This window comes from Aethina tumida, chromosome 3, assembly GCF_024364675.1.
Source record: "Aethina tumida isolate Nest 87 chromosome 3, icAetTumi1.1, whole genome shotgun sequence".
In the NCBI taxonomy this organism is placed as follows: domain Eukaryota; kingdom Metazoa; phylum Arthropoda; class Insecta; order Coleoptera; family Nitidulidae; genus Aethina; species Aethina tumida.
In genome coordinates this window covers 6,957,649-6,977,128 of record NC_065437.1, presented here as the reverse complement: position 1 = coordinate 6,977,128, position 19,480 = coordinate 6,957,649, and the positions used below count along the sequence as shown (strand labels likewise).

At 28.4% G+C, this 19,480-nt stretch overlaps 1 protein-coding gene across 1 annotated transcript in view; it reads right to left on the bottom strand.

Moving 5' to 3' along the window:
* LOC109597388 (zwei Ig domain protein zig-8) overlaps positions 1-19,480 on the bottom strand; it is a 143,237-nt gene that overhangs the window by 58,169 nt on the left and 65,588 nt on the right. Inside the window, exon 2 of the mRNA XM_049964423.1 lies at positions 11,498-11,664. Within this exon, the coding sequence (XP_049820380.1) occupies positions 11,498-11,664 (167 nt within the window). The remainder of the gene's footprint in view (positions 1-11,497; positions 11,665-19,480) is intronic.

Below are 19,480 nucleotides of genomic sequence, written 5' to 3'. Positions count from 1 at the left end.
GTAGGAGGCTAATTTTTTAATAATTTGCGAATTAGATAAGTTTTAAGTTTAAAATATTTTTTTTTAACTTTTCTAACTATAATAGCACAATTTTTATGAAATTTGGTGCTCAATCATAACTGTGCTCATTAAAATTTGTATATTTATTTTACTTAAAACCAATTAATTATTTTCCTGTCCCTTTAATATTCAATTTTTTCAAAAATTGTGTGGCAAAAAATCTGTTTTATTTATGAGAATATGTTAATGTAAAAATTCTTTAAAATCTACGAAAAAAAATTATAAACATTTCTCTTACATATCTCTGAAAATTATTTTTGTGTACAATTTTGCTAATTGTTAATGTAAACACTGTGCAACAATGATACCTGATACACAAATCTTTTTGGTATTGGACACGCAATAAATGAATTCAAAACCAACATTAAATAATCTTGAGTCGTATTTTATGTTGCAGGAAATGTTTGTGTTTCATATATTATTTAAATCGCATTCCCTCCGCATATCATAAATTCTCTTGGAAAAAGTGTCAGCTGTAACACGGGAAAAACCCTTTCCGCTTCCAACAAGCCACAAAAACACCACTCTACGTTAAAAATAACATTATGTGTTAAAGACAAGAAGAAAAATTTCGATAATTTATGCCACGAAGACGCATTTATTATTTCTGGTCTCAGTTATTTTTTGCAATCAAATCAACCCCGACCGTAACAAAAATGGCCGCTAACTAAACAAGACAAGGAACAACGTCCTTGTTAGGGGATACAGGTGTTCTTTCTGCGAAAAGAATATTAAGCAAACACTTATGTATAGACTTTCTGCTAGAGGCAAATCTCCTAATTCGCACCGATATTTACGTATTATCTGAGCAAAGCTCCACAAATACATTATTTGTATAAAAAATATCGATGTCGTATATAAAACAACCTATTTTTTTTTTTTTTAATTTTATCGTTTCCTTTGGAGAAAAATTGTTTTAACTCTTACTTAATTTTTAATGTCTATAAGTGATAACTAAGACTCATGAAATGTATAAACAAATGACATTTAATGAGTACTTAGAACTCATATAATATAAAATTATTAATTTGGACATTCTGTAAATGGGATTTTACGAATTAACATTGGGGTGCTCATAAATCATATCCTGAGTATAAAGGAAAACGTTCAGTGCAATATTTTTATTTAACATATGAACGTATTTCATTTATGAAAAGTCACTTGAATCATGAAATTTATTTCACTTTATATCAAGAGTGCTTTAAGTCAAGTAAGTTGGGTCGAAAAGCTACTTTCCCTTGTATAATTCTTATTTGTAGAGGTTTATAAATTGCTCAGTCGGTAGGTTGTTACGTTTATATGTAATTCTGGGTTTTCTTTCATACAAATACACAAAAGTTAAATAAACGAGGTTTATTATTTCTCCCTATACAATTTTGCTCATACAAAGGATTTCGTTGTAAAGTCAAACGGTGAAGCCAATCTTTTTAAGATGTTGATGTATTAACTTAAATAGAAAAATAAATAAAATATTTTATTCATTTATATAAAATAAATACTTTTAAATTTACCACTACACTACAATAAAAATAAATAAAGACACCATGGAATAAAACATCTGCGACATATTAAAATTAAATTTTTTTATATATTTTTTATAATTTAAATTGTGTACCTTAAGAGCAAAAATGTTTTTTTCATAAAATACAAAAATATTTAACTTAACGTGTTAAACTTCCGTGAACACAGCTTAAAAGCATTATTTGTAGCAAAAAACACGTATCATATTTCAAGAGTTTAAATTGTTTCGTGAGCAAGTTTGAAGGGTCAACCCAAAGTTGTAGAATACGTTTTCTTACTATTACAAGTTTTGCAAAAAGTTTAAAATGAAGTTTTAACTAAATATCTATATTATATTAGTACATAAATTTGAATTTGACATAGTGAATGTCGTTTCAATATTTGAGCAAAGACCCGGTCTCGGTAACAAACTCCCAAGACTTGAATACCATTTAAATCGAATTTCAAGTTTACAAAGTTCGTTCTCTACGGAAGATTGGTTACTCGTATTTCTCACCGGATAAATTTCGAATAATATGTATATATGAAATTTTAATAAAATGAAAAGTGGAAGAATATCACAATTTATCAATCTAGTAATGAAAGATTCAATTGTCATAATTCTTAGTTCAATAGTAGTTAGTCTTTCTTACTGTTTTATAAGAAAAAAATGCCCCCATAAGTTAATCCAACGCCCTTTTTACGTTGTACCGTCGCATAAAAACTTTAGATTAAACAATTCAATAATTTCAAAATGACCTGGGGCGTCATGTTTGGTACTGGCATGGCTTTGTTATACACGTAGGTCTACTTTTTGTAAAGTTTATTCGTTTTATATATTTTTTTCGACAATGAACTCTTATGTATTATATTTTACAAATTAATGGTTTTTAAATTAACATTTTTATGTTGTAGACATTATGCCTTTCGTACATTTTACTTATTTTTTGATGTGACAGAATCTAAATCAAATAGTTTAGTATAGTGAATTTCTCCTTATTTTTCATATTTTGATGCAATCACTGTTTTAAATGGGAGGTGTATCATATTCTGTTGCTTTCTTTACCACACTTCTTTATTCAATGTGGCAAGTAAGAAAAGAGTTGGAAATATGAGCATGAATGTTGCTAATCCACCTCTTATAAAATAAAGTACGGTTATATAAAATCCTGTCCATGTAAAACTCCGTCTAATAAAGGATTTTGGATGTCAGTAGTCCTGTAGCATATCCCAGAAACTGTCTTTCTAAAACATTAAAACGTTTATTAAAAGATTAAATTCCGTAAGCTAATGCAGCATTATGATCATTCATAACGATCTTGGTTGTCTGGCTATTAATTAATTCCCGACATTAAAAGAGATAATTGTAAAAATTATTAATACTACTTTTAAAACTACTAAATTTTAGGTGTCAATGTGATCTTTAAGATTTTCCTGCACTCAGGTCCTAATTTAGAGACTGAAAATGATGGAACATTGGACATAATTGCCATAATATAATACTATAATATATTAAATTGAAAATACCTTCTAAAACGTAAAAAACATGAAATTATTTTATACGATTTAAATAAAAAAATCATAAAAAATACCTCTACTACAGTCCAGAGTGTGTATGAAAGTTTCCAATAACACCATTTCTCAGAGACATCGTTTATTTTTTCATTTCATTATGGATTTATGAAATAATTGAATGACTTTATTGGTTAAAAATCCATTTAATTACATAGTAATAAAAGTTTTTGTCAATTCTTTGTATCTAAATAACGTCGGCATGTGCCTATTATATAACGCCATTCACTTAACGAAAGAGTTTTTAGAAACCCGTCTTTTCATTTCGTTTATTGTATTTCGCTTGTTATATATAAATAGAGTAAATAGAACTTTAAGAAGAAAGCTAAAAAAGCTTACACATTTTCCAACCAAGTTTATTGCTACACACAGAGACGGGAATATACCCAACGATGTAAATTATATTACCTAAAGGCACCGCAGTCATATTTTAAATATGCTATATCTATAAAAAATGATATTTTTATTTAACATTTTTATAAGTAAAATAAAATTTAGGAGACTTGCATAAATAATTTTGAATTTTAGCAAATATTTATGAAATTTAAAATTAATTTGATTGTGAATTTCAATTTGTAATAAATGAATATTTATTTATATCATATTAGTTGAGGTTAATTTTATCCGTATATCAAATAAGGAACTTTTTGTAAAACATAAACTTATAAGTGGGAATTCAAATCTGAGCGTCCAAATAGAATATCTTATTGATTCTCTTAATTCATAACTGTCGTAAATTCAACTTGAGTTTTGTGAAGAAGTAAATCGAATTTTAAAGTGAAGGACACAAAACTAGGCTAGACAATTATTTTCAAATGGATCGATCACAGCCCGTAGTGTTGTTTTAGTTATCTACGTTTAATAGTGAGAGAGGTATTTGACTATTGGTGTACAATGTGATAAACCTAATGTCATTTTGTTCTAACATTGAAAATTTATGTTGGACAATAAAGAATGTTATGGATAGTACTTATTATAAAGGAATAAAACGGAACATTTTCAATTCCGCACTTTTATTTACTATTTTTAATGAGCAAAGTGGCCAGAGGTCAAAATTTTGACTTAAATAAACTAAAGTTTTGTGGGTCATACAAAATATTAATAAATGTTTAAATTTGTCAGTTTTAAAATAAATTTTAAATATGTATAAAAATGAAAAATAAGCAATGTGTATATACTTGACAATAGATATAATGGACTGACAATCATTAGAAATATATAATAATAAATATTATGATGTTAACTTTATTTTAATGTCAGAATAATCTCATATTTAGTGTTTAATTTATAAACAATTAAAAACAAAATTCAAAGATCACATAATCAACAAACTTAAACAGCACTTTTTTATCTAAGTGGATCCAGATAAGTGATAAACAGCAATTATGTATGTGAGTGTAATGCTAAAGCTTTAAATTATATTTTCACTAGATACATTAATCAAAGCAAAAAAATCTTAAAGAAATCGAAATATTGTTTATGTAAATTGATAGGACTCTCTGATTGGGTGATTTGCAGCAGTTCAAGCAACAATGAGCTTTTTTACTACGTACCTTGTATCCAGAATACAGCAACAGTGCTCATTATTTAATTTGTGATGTGATTCACAATTCGTATCGTCTCTATTATATGATCGAAATTCGTATAAAAATAGGGAGACACGTAATTTTCTTTTTGGGTTTTAGCAAAGCAATATTGATTATTACAGTGATTAGACATTTTTTTCAAAAAGATATTTTTTGAGCTAGCTGAATTTTAGTACCCTAATAGAAGCCAAGAGTCGATTCCATCAAAATTCCTGCACTGTAAAAATTAGCCACATTAATGTACACTGTGGGTCAATTTTTAGGTAATAAAAAACACATCTGTGCAAATAACGCCTTTTGAATTCAAACGCTCCTCAGTCCAGATGTGTAGGTTTTTAGCCCTCATAACAGCAGCCATTCATTCACGTCGTATCTCGCCCGAGGAGAAATAAGTTAGGATTTTCGATTTCCGCAATGATTATTTGGCGTTGCGCCAAAATAGAAGGCGGAATACGCTTCTTAGTACAATCACATAAATACGTAAGTCTGGATGTCACAAATATTAAAGTACAGCGCCTTGTTTCGATATACGACCGTAGAATCAATCCATTCACACATACAAAGCTCCCGATTCTATGAGCAAAATGATGTAGTTTCCCGCACAAAGCCATCGATTTCAGTCCATGGACAAGGGGCCGTTTGCTTTCATCGGCAATAATACTTAGACTTTTTCAGCTGTGTTTTTTTATATTTTCCACTTTATTTTACTATAGTATACAGTATACTGTTTTATAAATAAAACCTTTCCAATTCTGGATTATAGTGGTTTATTTTCAGGCACAAAGCTATAAAATTAAATCAGTTATTTCTATTTTATGAAATAGTTATGAATATTATGTCACTGTTTCACAACTAAATTAAGCAGGTTATAAGGTTATAAATTTATAGGACTGAATAGAACAATTACCCCAATGAGTAACAAGTGTATGTTGTGTTATATATAATTAATTATATTAAAGTTTTTATCTAATCAAAAATTTTTAATGAATCTTTATATTCATAATTAATAACCATATCAAAAGAGACCCAGACAAATAAACATCGACGGAGGGCCACTCCTAACAATTGTCCTGCCTTTTTCAGATTGCCTTATTTGATCCTGCTTTCTGGCAACAGCCGCCTTTAATGCGTAATACTTGGGGCGCCGTCTATTCTTCAGACCAACCTTCATCGCGTTCGTTTACTGTACACCATTCATCGCTTGTTCTTTTCATTAATAAATGGAAACGTCTTGTTTTCCCTGACGTAATTATCGTCGGGTTAATTCCAATCCGTGTATCCAGAAGGTTTAGATGATGTGGTTTTGGGTGAAAATTCCTAATTGGATCGGTTCTACAGTAATCGCATCGGATGTTACTCTAAAACGTTTTTGTTGAGCCATGTTTCCTGGTCTGTATTAACCAAAATTTACTTTTACCTTACAGTACTGTTTGGATATTTTACTATTTGCGGTTACGTGTTACTAGTTAATCCGCTGAGTCTCTTAATGTGTGAATAATTGTTTCAGTTCTCACATTAACTAATTAATTTAAGAGTGGGACATAAACGATATGTTTTGTATTTACTTAATTGAAATAATATTTAGTATTGTCGTTGGATTTTGGAAATCACACATTATCAATAGTCTTTCTTTCTTTTACAAGTAATATATTTTAATGTGAAGATCATTTAGAGTCAGTATAAAACTAACAAAAACTAACAAAATAAACATAATTTCTTAAACTCTGATTACACTTAAAATTAAAATAAACTCGAGCTTGATGGTGTGTGATATTCAAATTGAAATAATTTATATCTATTGAAGTGAAATAAATAAAAAAAAGGGTAATTTGAGAATTAACGACCAAGCATTTCTAAATGTGAATTAAATAGATTCATTGTCTGAATAAAACATTCGAGTTTATTTTAATTAGCGTTAAATTTGTAAATTCCCCCTAAATTATAAATACCACCAATAACTATAAAAGTTAATTAATGAATGTAGCCTCAGTCTCAATAAAAAAACCGAAGCAAAAAGTTCTTAAAGTTGTCCATAGAGAAATCCATTTATTTTTCTTATATTGTAAAAATATCCTAAAACATTAATTAATAAAAAATTTAATTTTAATATATAAAAAATATAATAACACTTCCGTTCAAACATTACAAATTTGGCAGAAAATTTTGATTTATGAAAGAACTCTTCTCATCTTGTACCATAATTAGGTTTCCTTACAAAATGACTTGCGTGCAAAGTTAGAACTTCTCTAGAGAGAATAATCAAATATTTGATTATTCTCCAAAACGGGTTTCCATCCTTTGTCGTGAAAATTCCTTCTTTAAGAGCACAGTTTAGGAAAGAAAATTAATTGTATTGGCTTTCAATTCATCACTGATATATTTTATTCACATATTTTTTTATGTAACTTTAGTTCGTTGACAGAGCATTTAAAAACATATCACCTTGTTCATTATTTATAAAATCAACGTTAAACGAAAATGCAGCGGTTACTCATGAATTAATTGTTGGTGCTTTTTAAAATTTATTCATTATTCATGCTACAAAAGCAAAACAAAATCAACAATTTTAAATTGTGTTTTAACGACTATTATCGAAGCGTAAATATTTTACAGAGATTTATTATAACAGCAAATATAAAATTGGTTTTGCACAAACAAATTAATTGGAAGGTATTATTTAGCCTAACTAATCCGGAAGTGACCTAAAACATCGGATTAATAAAATTAAGTATTATATATCTATCGCATTTAAAACAAGCATTTAAAATTGACATTTCAACTAAATTATATTTTTGAATAATTCCTATTATAATAATAAATTACATAATTAGTTAATCACTACAATAATTGTATTGTTTAAGATTATAAATAAATGTATACTTAATTTTTAATATTTCATATTAATTTGATTAAATAAATGTTTTTTTTTTAAGTAAGTTTTGTGTTTTTTAAATTATTTTTCTGTCCATTTTTTCTGTTATAGTCTCCATTCATTCCGTTTGAACTTACAACATTCAACTCTAACCTTTTTCATTTGATTCTTTGTTTGCACAGTATATTTATTTTATCCCGGAATTTATACGTGATGTAATGAAACTTGTTATTGTTTTGGTTTTTGCATTACATATTTTTACGTGAAATAAAACTTTAATAAGGGTGCTCTTTACTCATTATAAATTATTCAACCTGATACTGACAACAAAATGGAAACAACTTTTCCATTTTGTTCCTAAAATATTCAATACTTGACTTGACTCCCCCATTGCAAATCTCAAATGTGAACATTGGAAGAGTTTTTCGATACAGAAAAATTGAAACGTAGCTTCATATACTCACTAATTAAATTCATGGAGGACAAGGTCGACACCGAAGAAAAAAATTGAAATAATTTTATGTCAGATGATTTGTAAGAAATTGTTTCCAATGGTTCCTGAGGATGCAAATTACTGCATGCCGCTGGCTGTACAATTATTCAATATTTTGTACTATAGTTTATGACTTTTTAATGAGCAGTGAATATGTGGTTTAAATTTGTCGGATATGTTGTGAAACATCCTGTATATACACTTCTTCCATGTCCTATATTTTATGATATTAATACAACCTTCTAGAGGATAATAGTGATTGTGGGCAATCACTGCGAGAAGGGAGCCAAATGGTGCACTGAATTACTAGATTTAGAAAAATTTCTTCATATCTTAACGATTATATAAGCCACTAAAATTTATAGTGAGATATAATGTAATGAAACTTGTTATCCTACATTGTTGTGTTATTGAGATATTTGTCACTGTAGTTTTATTACGTTGAATAAAACTTTGACAAAGGCACTATTATATCATTATATGTGGCGTGTTAAATTCCTGGAGCAATTTGGTTATGGTATTACAAGAATCTCTACTATAAATTAATTAAATTTACAATCATGTACTAGTATTTTAAATTTTTAATAAGTTTCTTGTATTAAATAACAAGTTTTGATTTCAACAAATATTCTAGTAAGAAATTAAATAAATATATTGAATACAATATGATAAATAAATATATAAAAAAGGTATATAAAAGCCCTTAAATTGATGTTTTAGATTTATGTAAAAATGGTCCAATTTTGTCACATTGTGTCTCTGAATTGAATGTATCATTTAACTTAATATATTTTTATTGTTCCCTGTTTATCAAAACAATACATACATTGTGCACAAATTTATTTTAAATTTAGTATTAATTAGGCGATATCATATTCATCAATGTCGGCAAATTATGTAATAATCCTGTTGTAGGTAAGTTAAATTCGTGTTGGCTTTTGTCCAAGTCTACGAACAGCACTAGATCATGGCATTATTGTCATTAGTTCGATAAATTTATTGGATGACATTAGGCTGTTGTCAATTAAATTTTAGTTCGACTATAGAGAAATGTTCATTTTACAAAACACTATGAAATATTAATTTAATTAAATATGTATCTAATTAGTAGATATATAACTATGTATGTATTAATTAAATTTGTTTGTGAACATGCCTATTTTATGATATAAAATTTATAGTAGTAAGTATCCAATTTTGGTGAATGTGCTTCTAATTAATTACGTATAAATAAATAAATCCAGTAAGTTGGAATGCGCATTCACCACAATTTGAATACCATAGATATGATATTTATATTTTGGTGAATGTGTATTTCAATTTATTAAGCATAAATAAACAAATCCAATAAATTGGAATGCGCATCCACCAAAATTTGAAAACTATACTTATGCAAAAATAAAACAAAATAAATCAACATTTGGAGTATAATAAAAAGTCAAAAGAAAATACAAATTGTACGCGTCCTATGTAAGTGATGGATTGATGGATTTTGTGTCAGAGATATTTATGGATCTCCATTTATGGTTATTCACTTCAACTGGTAGATAATGAAGCTATATTCTAACTAACAGATTCGCATTCAGATAAAAAAACTCATAGATTCGTTTATTAAAGTTCAATCCACAATTAGTGAAGCTTTAGTTCTCTATGATGGACATAGTAAGATTCCTTTTAAACTTTAAATATTAATAATAGAGGTAAATATTGTAAAAAAATATGTGTATCCAAATTACTGAAATGTATTTGTGCTTAGAATTTCATTTGAAATGTTTTATAGCAAAATTTTACATATAGGCTTTAGATTAAGGTTAAATAAATTTACGTTTTCAGATAAAAGTCTAAATTGGTTCAGTTGTTTCTCTGTGATGTAAATCGTTGTGCTTAACTAAAAACTGAAACAGCGTTTAATATAAAATTATTCTAGACAATATGTTTCGAGAGAAAAGCCTCGGATTTATACAACTAATATTAAATGGAAATAACGAATACATTATCCAAAGAAACTCATTTGAAAAAGCAGTTACATATACCTATATGTAGGTACAAAAATTATTAAAGAAATTGCATATTATCAACAATAAGAAATAATGCCATTGTAGTGGAATTCAAAAAACAAAATATCTACTATTACCTGTACATATTAAACTTTTTTTTATTTTGTATCTTATTAATATAATAGAACTAAATAGAGTAAGAAGTAGAAGGGAATAAAAAATTATTTGAATCGAATTGATATATTAGAAGACTTTAGTATAAAATTGTTATTGTTAAAAAATGCATGGTAATCATTTTTAATCCAGTTAATTTCAATTTAATAGTATTAAATCATGCATGATTGGTAAATTCACGATTTAATTGAGTATTTGTATCCTAAAGCTTTACTCGAACCTTGAGCTTGTCTATCATGTTTATATTACGTTTGTTCGCAGGATTTGAATATTCAATTGTTTTTGTCCAGGTTTCCATATTTACATAGTAATTCGAATCATGTTTGATGTAAAGTGATGTTACAATATAGATATTTAACTCAGACTTCACCATTGCAGTCATAACGACTGAATACACAATATGCAAATATTGATTGTACGACTTGTTTTTTGCTCATGTCTTTCAATGCTTTTGCTAAACAAACTTAATTTCTTTTTCACACAATGATCCCAACTATAATATATGTATAATAATCATTTATATACCTGTCACTAGTATTTTTATTGATTGTAGATATATTTGTTTAATAAATAAATAGAACATATGATTTAAAAAATAAATTAATAAATAATAAAATAAAATTTAATTGAAATTCGAGTTACGTGCTTCGCTAGTTACGTCGACGATATGTCAAAATGCAGATTAAAATAATATATGGAAATACGAGGGTTGCTTCAGTTGAATTAATTGTTTCTGTTGATTACATCGTTAACATCGAACAATTGAATAACAAAAGATGTTTAATAGTAACATCAGTTCTGTGACCAAGGTAGTAGTATGTTGACGTGTCATTGTTAATAAACGTTCCCAACAGAAATTGCAAACTGGGTTTTATTTCCATACACTTCCAAAACCTTAACGCAATAGTTTCGTGTCAAACACAATTTGCTACGGCACCAACCACAGGCAATCCGTGTCACTTAACTTATAAAACGTATTGTCGTTCTCTACACATCTGAATATTCGTAAATTTAAAATGGCTAAGAAACAATTGATATATTAAAATAATATATATATTAAAATAATTTATATTTATTTAATATATATATTAAAATAATGAGTTACTTCTAATGTATTCATGTATTAGAAAGTAAAGTTGTATCAAATTAAAATTTCAATATACATGCATGTAGTTTTATGTGGGGTAGGCTCCCTCTTGACATATGAAAAATATACAAATTCATAAAAATAAATGAAACTTACCGTACGGTTTCCCAAGTTCTTGACCCTGCAGTGAATAACAACCGTTTTTCCAACCAATCCCGTAATATTAGAATTTATGGATGTGTCAAAGTACGGTCCGGTCCCTGGTGTTGGCCATTCTTGCAAGAAATCACGAAATTTTCGTGAACCACCACTGTCCTCCGCACCTGTGAAATTACAACTTTGTTACGGAGACTACTCTTAGAGAATATATAATTAAGTTGTATGAATATTGTGCAACTAAAATCGCAGATAAGAATTTTTATAGAAAAAGTTTTACCAATGTTGAAAATTCATTTAAGTTCACATAAAATACTGCAGCTGACGGAAGTATAATGTAACAAGTTTATACATCCAAAACAAATTGTGTTTGCCCTGAATACTGCTATAAAGCAGTTTATAAATATTTTCTAATCTATATGATAAATATATTGGGTGTTAAAAAGTATCACTAACTGAAAGGGCTGATCTAAAAAAGAACAAAGTCTTAACATCGTATCCCAGACCAACACTTAACAAAATAAATTAAAAAAAGAAGAAGCGTTGATTTGTTCACTCAATAACTGTTATTCAATATTAAATATTAATTAAGTGAAGACAGATACTGACATTTTTGTTAGTTTTCGGTACATTTCTTAACACACCTTAAAAAAAGTGCTAGAAAAAATGAAAAACCCACTTTCAGAAAAATTAATTTTAATAATATTAGAAAAGATAAAACTCAACACTTTGACAATTTGGCTGAACGGAAAATACGTTTCAAAAATTGTGTTCTTTCTTTTCTTTAGATGGGATCCAGACATATGACATCCAGATTAAGTAAGCGTATTCAAATCAACTCATCAAAAATGCATAGTAGAGGGATTACAGTAGTTCCCTGTCGTTAAATTCTCCTAAATTACGTAAGGTAAAACCTTACTCAATCAGCTTCTCGGCACATATCTGCTAGATGTTGTACGAAGCTTAAAGATGAATATAAGGTGTAAATTTTGACATCATCAGGGTAAGCTAGTACAGAACAATTTAACTCAGACAGCAAGTCAATAATAAAGAGGTTGAAAAGAAAAGAACCAAGGTTTGATCCTTGTAGATTTCTAGAACACAAGAAAGCCTCCTAAAGCACTTTTTTTTGCTTTGTAGAAGGATTTCAAGAACGACAAAATGAAATAAGCTTTTGCAATAAGTCATAGTTAATCCTGTCAAAAGACTTTGACACATTAGTGTAAGTACAGCTGAATTTTTCTGCCAAGGGCTTCACTTGTGTACTTGTTTGGTGCTGAATTAAATCTGACTGTGCAGTACCTGTTCACCATCTTAGGAAAAGGTCTATCACTTTTTTGAAAACAGGAAAAAACAGCAGATTTTATCGCAATGCTGATTATTTTACTCAGAGGACATGTAAATATACAAGGAGGAAACTAGGCATATTATTTAACCCTGTTATAAATTGGATGGGAAATTCTTTAGGATCGACAGTATTTGATCATCACTTGTCAGATTTAATGAGAAGCAATTATGCATGTAATGGTGGTGGTGTTAAAGATGAAGCCGAAAATGACGCTCCAAATGCATTGACATTGGGAGTATTTAAATGCATGGTTCCAGGAATGGGTGCAGAGTCCTGAATATAGTTCCACAGCTCTGAGGGATTAGATTTTATATTTGCTTCAGTTTTTGTACTTAAGTCTTGTATGTTCAAGATATTAAAAATGTGTATTACTTATAGATTGCCATTTACGTCTGTAGTTGTTTTTAATTTTAATGTAGTGTATACTTTCTTGTGCAAACCACATAGGGTGGTTGTCTGTTTTGAGTTTGTGTTTCAAAGTATTTGTGTCTAACTGACTGTCCAAAACTCCATAACACTCTGTTAGCAATAGAGTTAATTTTTTTGAAATTGTATAATTGTTTTCGATTAAATTGTAGAAATTTTGATAGAGAAGTAAATACAAAATTTAGTACCAACACCAGTGACGGAAATATGTCATATTTTAAAAATTACTACTGGAATAAGTGTAGAATAAAATATTTTCAATAAAAGTGGCCCTATAAAATTTGTAAAATTTTTATATATTCCTAATGTCATTAATCGGTCAGAAAAACTAATTTTAATAATATTAGAAAATATAAAACTCAACTTTGACCATTTAACTTAACAGAAACTTAATAAATTATCTTCAACAAATATTGAATTGTGTTTGTTGAAAGGTATTTATTTATAATTTTACTAAATATTTATATGCATAAGTAACTAGTTCTTAATTCTAAATTTATTTTTAATTTATGTATATCTTATTTATAAATATTTTATTTATTATTTAAACTGCAAGTTTCGCAAATGTAAAAGGTTTTTTCACACTATCATATTTAACTCTTTTAATGTTTATATTTTGACATTGTCAGATACCATTTGTGAAAAACTGCAGTGCATCCAATTTGACACGATTTTATTACGAATCCCTGCAATAAGCTGTCGAGCATTGTAGTTTTAATAAGGATAAAAGTAATGGTATGTTCGAATTTACTATTATCACAGTTTAAACGAAAGATTTTCAGTATTTTATTTTCTAATGGATTTTACCACAATATATATGGTTTACTTAAGATTCAAATTTTAATTTTTTTACCGAACGATCTTGTATTTGTTATAAAAATATTGATACTTAAATGAATTCTAATTAGGTACAAAACAGCAATTATTTAAAATGATTTTGATAGTACAATTTAACAAAGGTCATTGCTTGTTTAGTAATTGCGTTTAAAAATACAAAACACTACATAAACATAAGCTCTCTGTTTAGAAATGAGCATAGTAGTAAATTAGAATATTCTGTAATTACCAAATAATAACCTAACTAATGTGAATAATAAAACACAATGTATATAATTAAATAAACCTGGATGGCATTCTATTGTACAACTTGAACAGTGTATTGAATTTATACAATGTCATGTGCTATTTCCCGAATAAGCTGGGACGTTGTATATGACACTACTCTACTTTTAAGAATAGCGCTTTACACTACAAAAAGTTCCATTTGTATAGATGCCAGTTTATCTACAACCACTTAAGGCTATCTGTTTTGTTATCACTTTTATTTGAGCTCAGACGTTGAGCAGAATGTAAAGTCCTTTATTTATGTTGTGGTGTGATGTATTTGGGAATAAATAAAACAATAAATTCGAATATAGTTTTAATAAATTATTACACCGTAAAATGTAAACCAATTTATTTATTCATATACATATATCAGTGATGTATTTCTTTCATAAAATCGGTTACGTGAGGTGTTTAAATTATTACTACAAAAAAATTTTAAATATTTATATTTTTAAAATTTATATATATGTCGAACATCTCAGCTACTCGTATTGTTTACATACACACCGTGCCAGAAACATTTTTATACGATAAATTTATTAAAATTATGGAAAGAATGACAATAAATGGCACTCGTAGTATAACTAGTGCTGGTATCTCATGTGAGTAACGTGTTGTTACAATGAGATTCAGTCCAAGGACATGTTGCGAACGATGTTATTGAAACAAAATACGGCATTCAAAGATTTATTCTCGAACTTCGGAGACTGGATTGATTTTCGAATGACTTCAAAACATAAACGTAGAAAATTTTTACTCTTTGTTTACTCTACTCCGAGTTCAATTACTTGTTTTACAAAGGCAAATAAGTTTCCGGCAAGTTAAATAGCCACCATATAACATCAAAATAAATTAAATGTTGATCATGACAAGTAGGCTGTCAGTTATACAAAATTTTACATATGAAAATAAATCATACTTTACCACTGTCAGGATGTATATCAATACACCTTGTATATAAATAAATATGTCTTGATTATAAAATATCCACATTGGTTTCCCAAAAAGAATTTTAAACCACTATAAAAAGTTTATTAACTTTTCCAGAAATATACATTATTTTATTTAGGGTAGAGAAATTTCTGAGAACACCTCATATGTACTAACAGGTCCAAATGTTTACCCACAATTGTTACTAAGACATCCAAAAAAAGGTATTTGGTTAACCTTTTTCAATTCCATTGTGAATTTGATGTTATGTTGAGAGTTTAGGTATTTTAGAAACTGATCTAGTTTTTCTTGTCCTTGTTTTATAATACGAAAGTATCATCTACGTAACAATACCAAGGTTGGATTAAGAAAGCCTCGTAGAACGACAGAATGAAATGAGCTTTTGCAACAAGTCGTTGTTAATCTTATCAAAAGACTTCCACTGATTAATGTAAATGGAATCCACCTGAATTTTTCTATCAAGAGCTTCACTTGTGTACTGAAAAATAGAAGCAAAATTTGTTGAAGTGGATAGCTACCACATAAAACCAGGTTGACTTTCTGAGATATATTGTTTGGTGTTGAAATAAATCTGATTATATAGTATCTGTTCACCAACTTTTATATCTTGATTATAAAATATCCACATTGGTTTCTCAAAAAGAATTTGAAACCACTATAAAAAGTTTATTAACTTTTCCAGAGATACACATTATATTATTTAAGATAGAGAAATTCCTGAGAACACCTCATATGTACTGATAGGTCAAAATGTTCACCCACCCTTGTTACTAAGACATCCAAAAAAAAGGTATTTGGTTAATCTTTTCCAATTCCATTGTGAATGTGATGTTGTTTTGTTGAAAGTTTAGGTATTTTAGAAACTGATCTAGTTTTGCTTGTCCTTGTTTTATATTACGAAAATTTCATCTACGTAACGATACCAAACTGAAGATTTTTGTCTCTATAGCTTTTTGTTCAAACTTTACCATAAAGAAACTGGCAATCACTGGACTTAAAGGACTGCCCTTTGCTAATCCTTCAGTCTGTACGTAATATTTATTGTTCCAAAAGAAATAACTTTCAATAAGGCGTTTATGTTTGGGGAGAATATTTCTATCATGTAAAGTAATAAAATAATTTTTCAGGGAGTCCTAAATCTAGTCTTAGAGCTAATCCAAAAATCATTGAATATAAAATAATTTAGGCATTCCTTTTTTTGAAAAAAAATATATGCTATAAGGGATGGTACATTAAAAAAGTCAATACTTTACTTATAAATGCATGTTGTGTATTTTATGATAGTAGACAACTTGTTGACCTACATGTGTTGATTTATTGGGAGAAAAATATAACGAGAAAAATTTAAAATCTAATATAAATGTAAAACTTCGGTGCAGTAATATTTTCAAACATGACATGTAAGTAAAAATGCCATTTAGTATGTATTTCGAGTAAAACAAGATATATAATAACTGAATATTATTAATTTAATGGAATTTCATAGACACCTCTTCGGAGAATAATAATGTCGTGGCCGTTGCTCTTCAAAAATATCTGTTTAATTTCCTTCACTAAAGAATTCCTAAAATTATCTTTCTCATTATTAAGCAATTAACTAATACATCACAGTTTCTATGGATAAATATGTCACCCGTTTTCAATTTTTATTAAGGGACCCTGCGACGTAATTTAGAACATTTGACAACGAACAGGTGGAAATATTTTTATATGAAATCTAAACTGCCGTGACAAGATGGGCTCTTAAAAGGATCATCTTGTCTATTAATCCACAAGCCGAACATGTTCCCTTAAAAAGAAATTGTTTTAAACGACTATTTCACACTTGGCCCTCCCTTTAGGAACAAAGATACTGAATAAACCGTGTTGTAAGACTCCGACCGTGAAAACCCAATGCGGCCTTCCATGAATACAGAGATATGTACGTGATTTCTCCAGGGAATAACAATAACGCTGACGCTTTTTGCTTTTCTGACAAATCCGCTTTAAATACTGCACAGCCCGTGCGTCGTTAGATCCGCACACCTATTCGAATGTGCTGCATGACGCCCCATCATTCCACATTATTTTTTCAGACGTGATTTCATGATTTGGTTTACAAATTTTTATTTCCAAATTATCTCAATTCAAATTATTATTTTATTTATTAAAAAAAATGCACAAATTTAATAGAATTCTAAATTAAACTTTTTTTATCGTTTTCCATACTCCCTTTCCTTAATATTTTAGAAAGATGGTTTCTGGAAATTATGATGAAATATTGAAAAGTAGAGTTGTTAAAAAGTAAAGTCCCTTTTTTTTAGATCTAGATTCATCTGATGATGAGTTAACAAATCTGTTTATTTTGATAAGTGTTCACATAACCAGATAAAAGCTCTGCTCTGATTCTGATTTTGCTCACATATTAACATATAATAATTTCAATGACAAAATAGCTGAAAATCAATTTTAATCAAATACATATTGACCATTAATATATATTACCATTTGCCATTTTCAGGATAATTTCATTGGTGTACATAAAACTTTTGTGGTTTATAGTCGAAAAAAAGTGAATTTCAGCGGCGCTTCAGTCGGCCAATTTTTTACTATCAAGAGAGTTTTGCAGAGGTAAGGTCAAGGTTATACGGTGGATGCTTTAGAACTACCCAACCAAGTTACGTCAATTTGTTCCAAGTCATCAAAGATGTGTATGGTAAGATGGAAAACTCATTTCTGTTGGCTAATTTAGGTCGCTCTTTGCTGCTGAACTGATGGTTTCGCGACAACTCTGTTGCAATTCCACTAAACAGTCATCGTAACTTTGTGGTAATTTGATATTCTTGAATTTCACCCATTTTTCATCGACTGTAATAATCCTGTAACCAAATAAACTTCAAAAGAAGTTCTATTTGGTTACGAAAATTCCATGGTAGTTATGTAGTTATGTTAGGCCAATCTCTTTGCGTTAGTCCATATTGCACCCAAACATCAAACTTCTTTTTGTAGCCTGCACTGTTCAAATAATGTGTCATGTGGTTGATGTTTAGTGCCTCCGCCATTTCCTGACAGCTTGCGTGCCGGTCTTACTCCATCAGTTGCGAAATTTCATCGACTTTTTCAGTGACTGGCCGATTAGAGCGAGGTGCATCTTTGACATAGAAATTTCCGGAATGGAATCGAGCAAACCACTCTTGGGTCTTTCGTTCACTTACAGCTTTCTCACCGCACACTTCACAAAATTTTCGGTATATTTTTGCAGTGCTTTTAACTTTTTTAGAGATATTTCACTCATTTTCATTTGAAACAATCGGTGTTGTAGAGTTATGTATATATTCACTTTCCAACATTTGTTAATTTTTTTGAATTGAACTTACATTGGAAAAAAATTGTGTCAGAAAGAAGACTGATGAGACCAATTTGTTTTATATATATATATATATATATATATATATATATATATATATATATATATATATAATTTTTTTTTTCTTATTTATATCGAAAATGTTGGAAATGGTAAAAATAAGTGTTGTGAAAGTTACAGCTCTTAATATTAATATTAAGGGAACGGTGTTCTCTTGGATTTTGAAATTTTATAACTCTCGTTAGAGATAATATTTCAAAATGATCAAAACAGATTTTTATAGAAAATTTAACCTTCTACAAAAAATGTTTCTTACAGTTTTTTGATATATTCATTTTTCCAAAAGTTATTTAACATTAAAGTTGGATTGATATAAAATTTTGAAATTTTTCTAATTTTCTGACATAACCATCAACTTTATGGGAAAATTTTATATGACATTTTTTGTAGAGAATTCAATTTCATATAATTTACTTCCGAAAAAGTTTTGATATTTTTTACAGATCATAAGTTTACTACAATTTGGTAATTTTTTTCTGTATTCACTTATAACTAGCAATAAGTATTGTAATTGCTCCTCATTTTTCGTGAAACACTTATTGCTAGTTATAAGTGAATACAGAAAAAAATTGCCAAACAGTAGTAAAAGTATGTTAGTGTAACGATATATACTACTTTGATTATAATAAACAATCAATTTTTTAGTAAAAATCTATCTATTTAAATAAAATGCTTAATTTTAAGCAGTAAAATAACATTTATTTAATAAAACTTTTAGTTTTCTGCAGATAACTTATGATCTGTA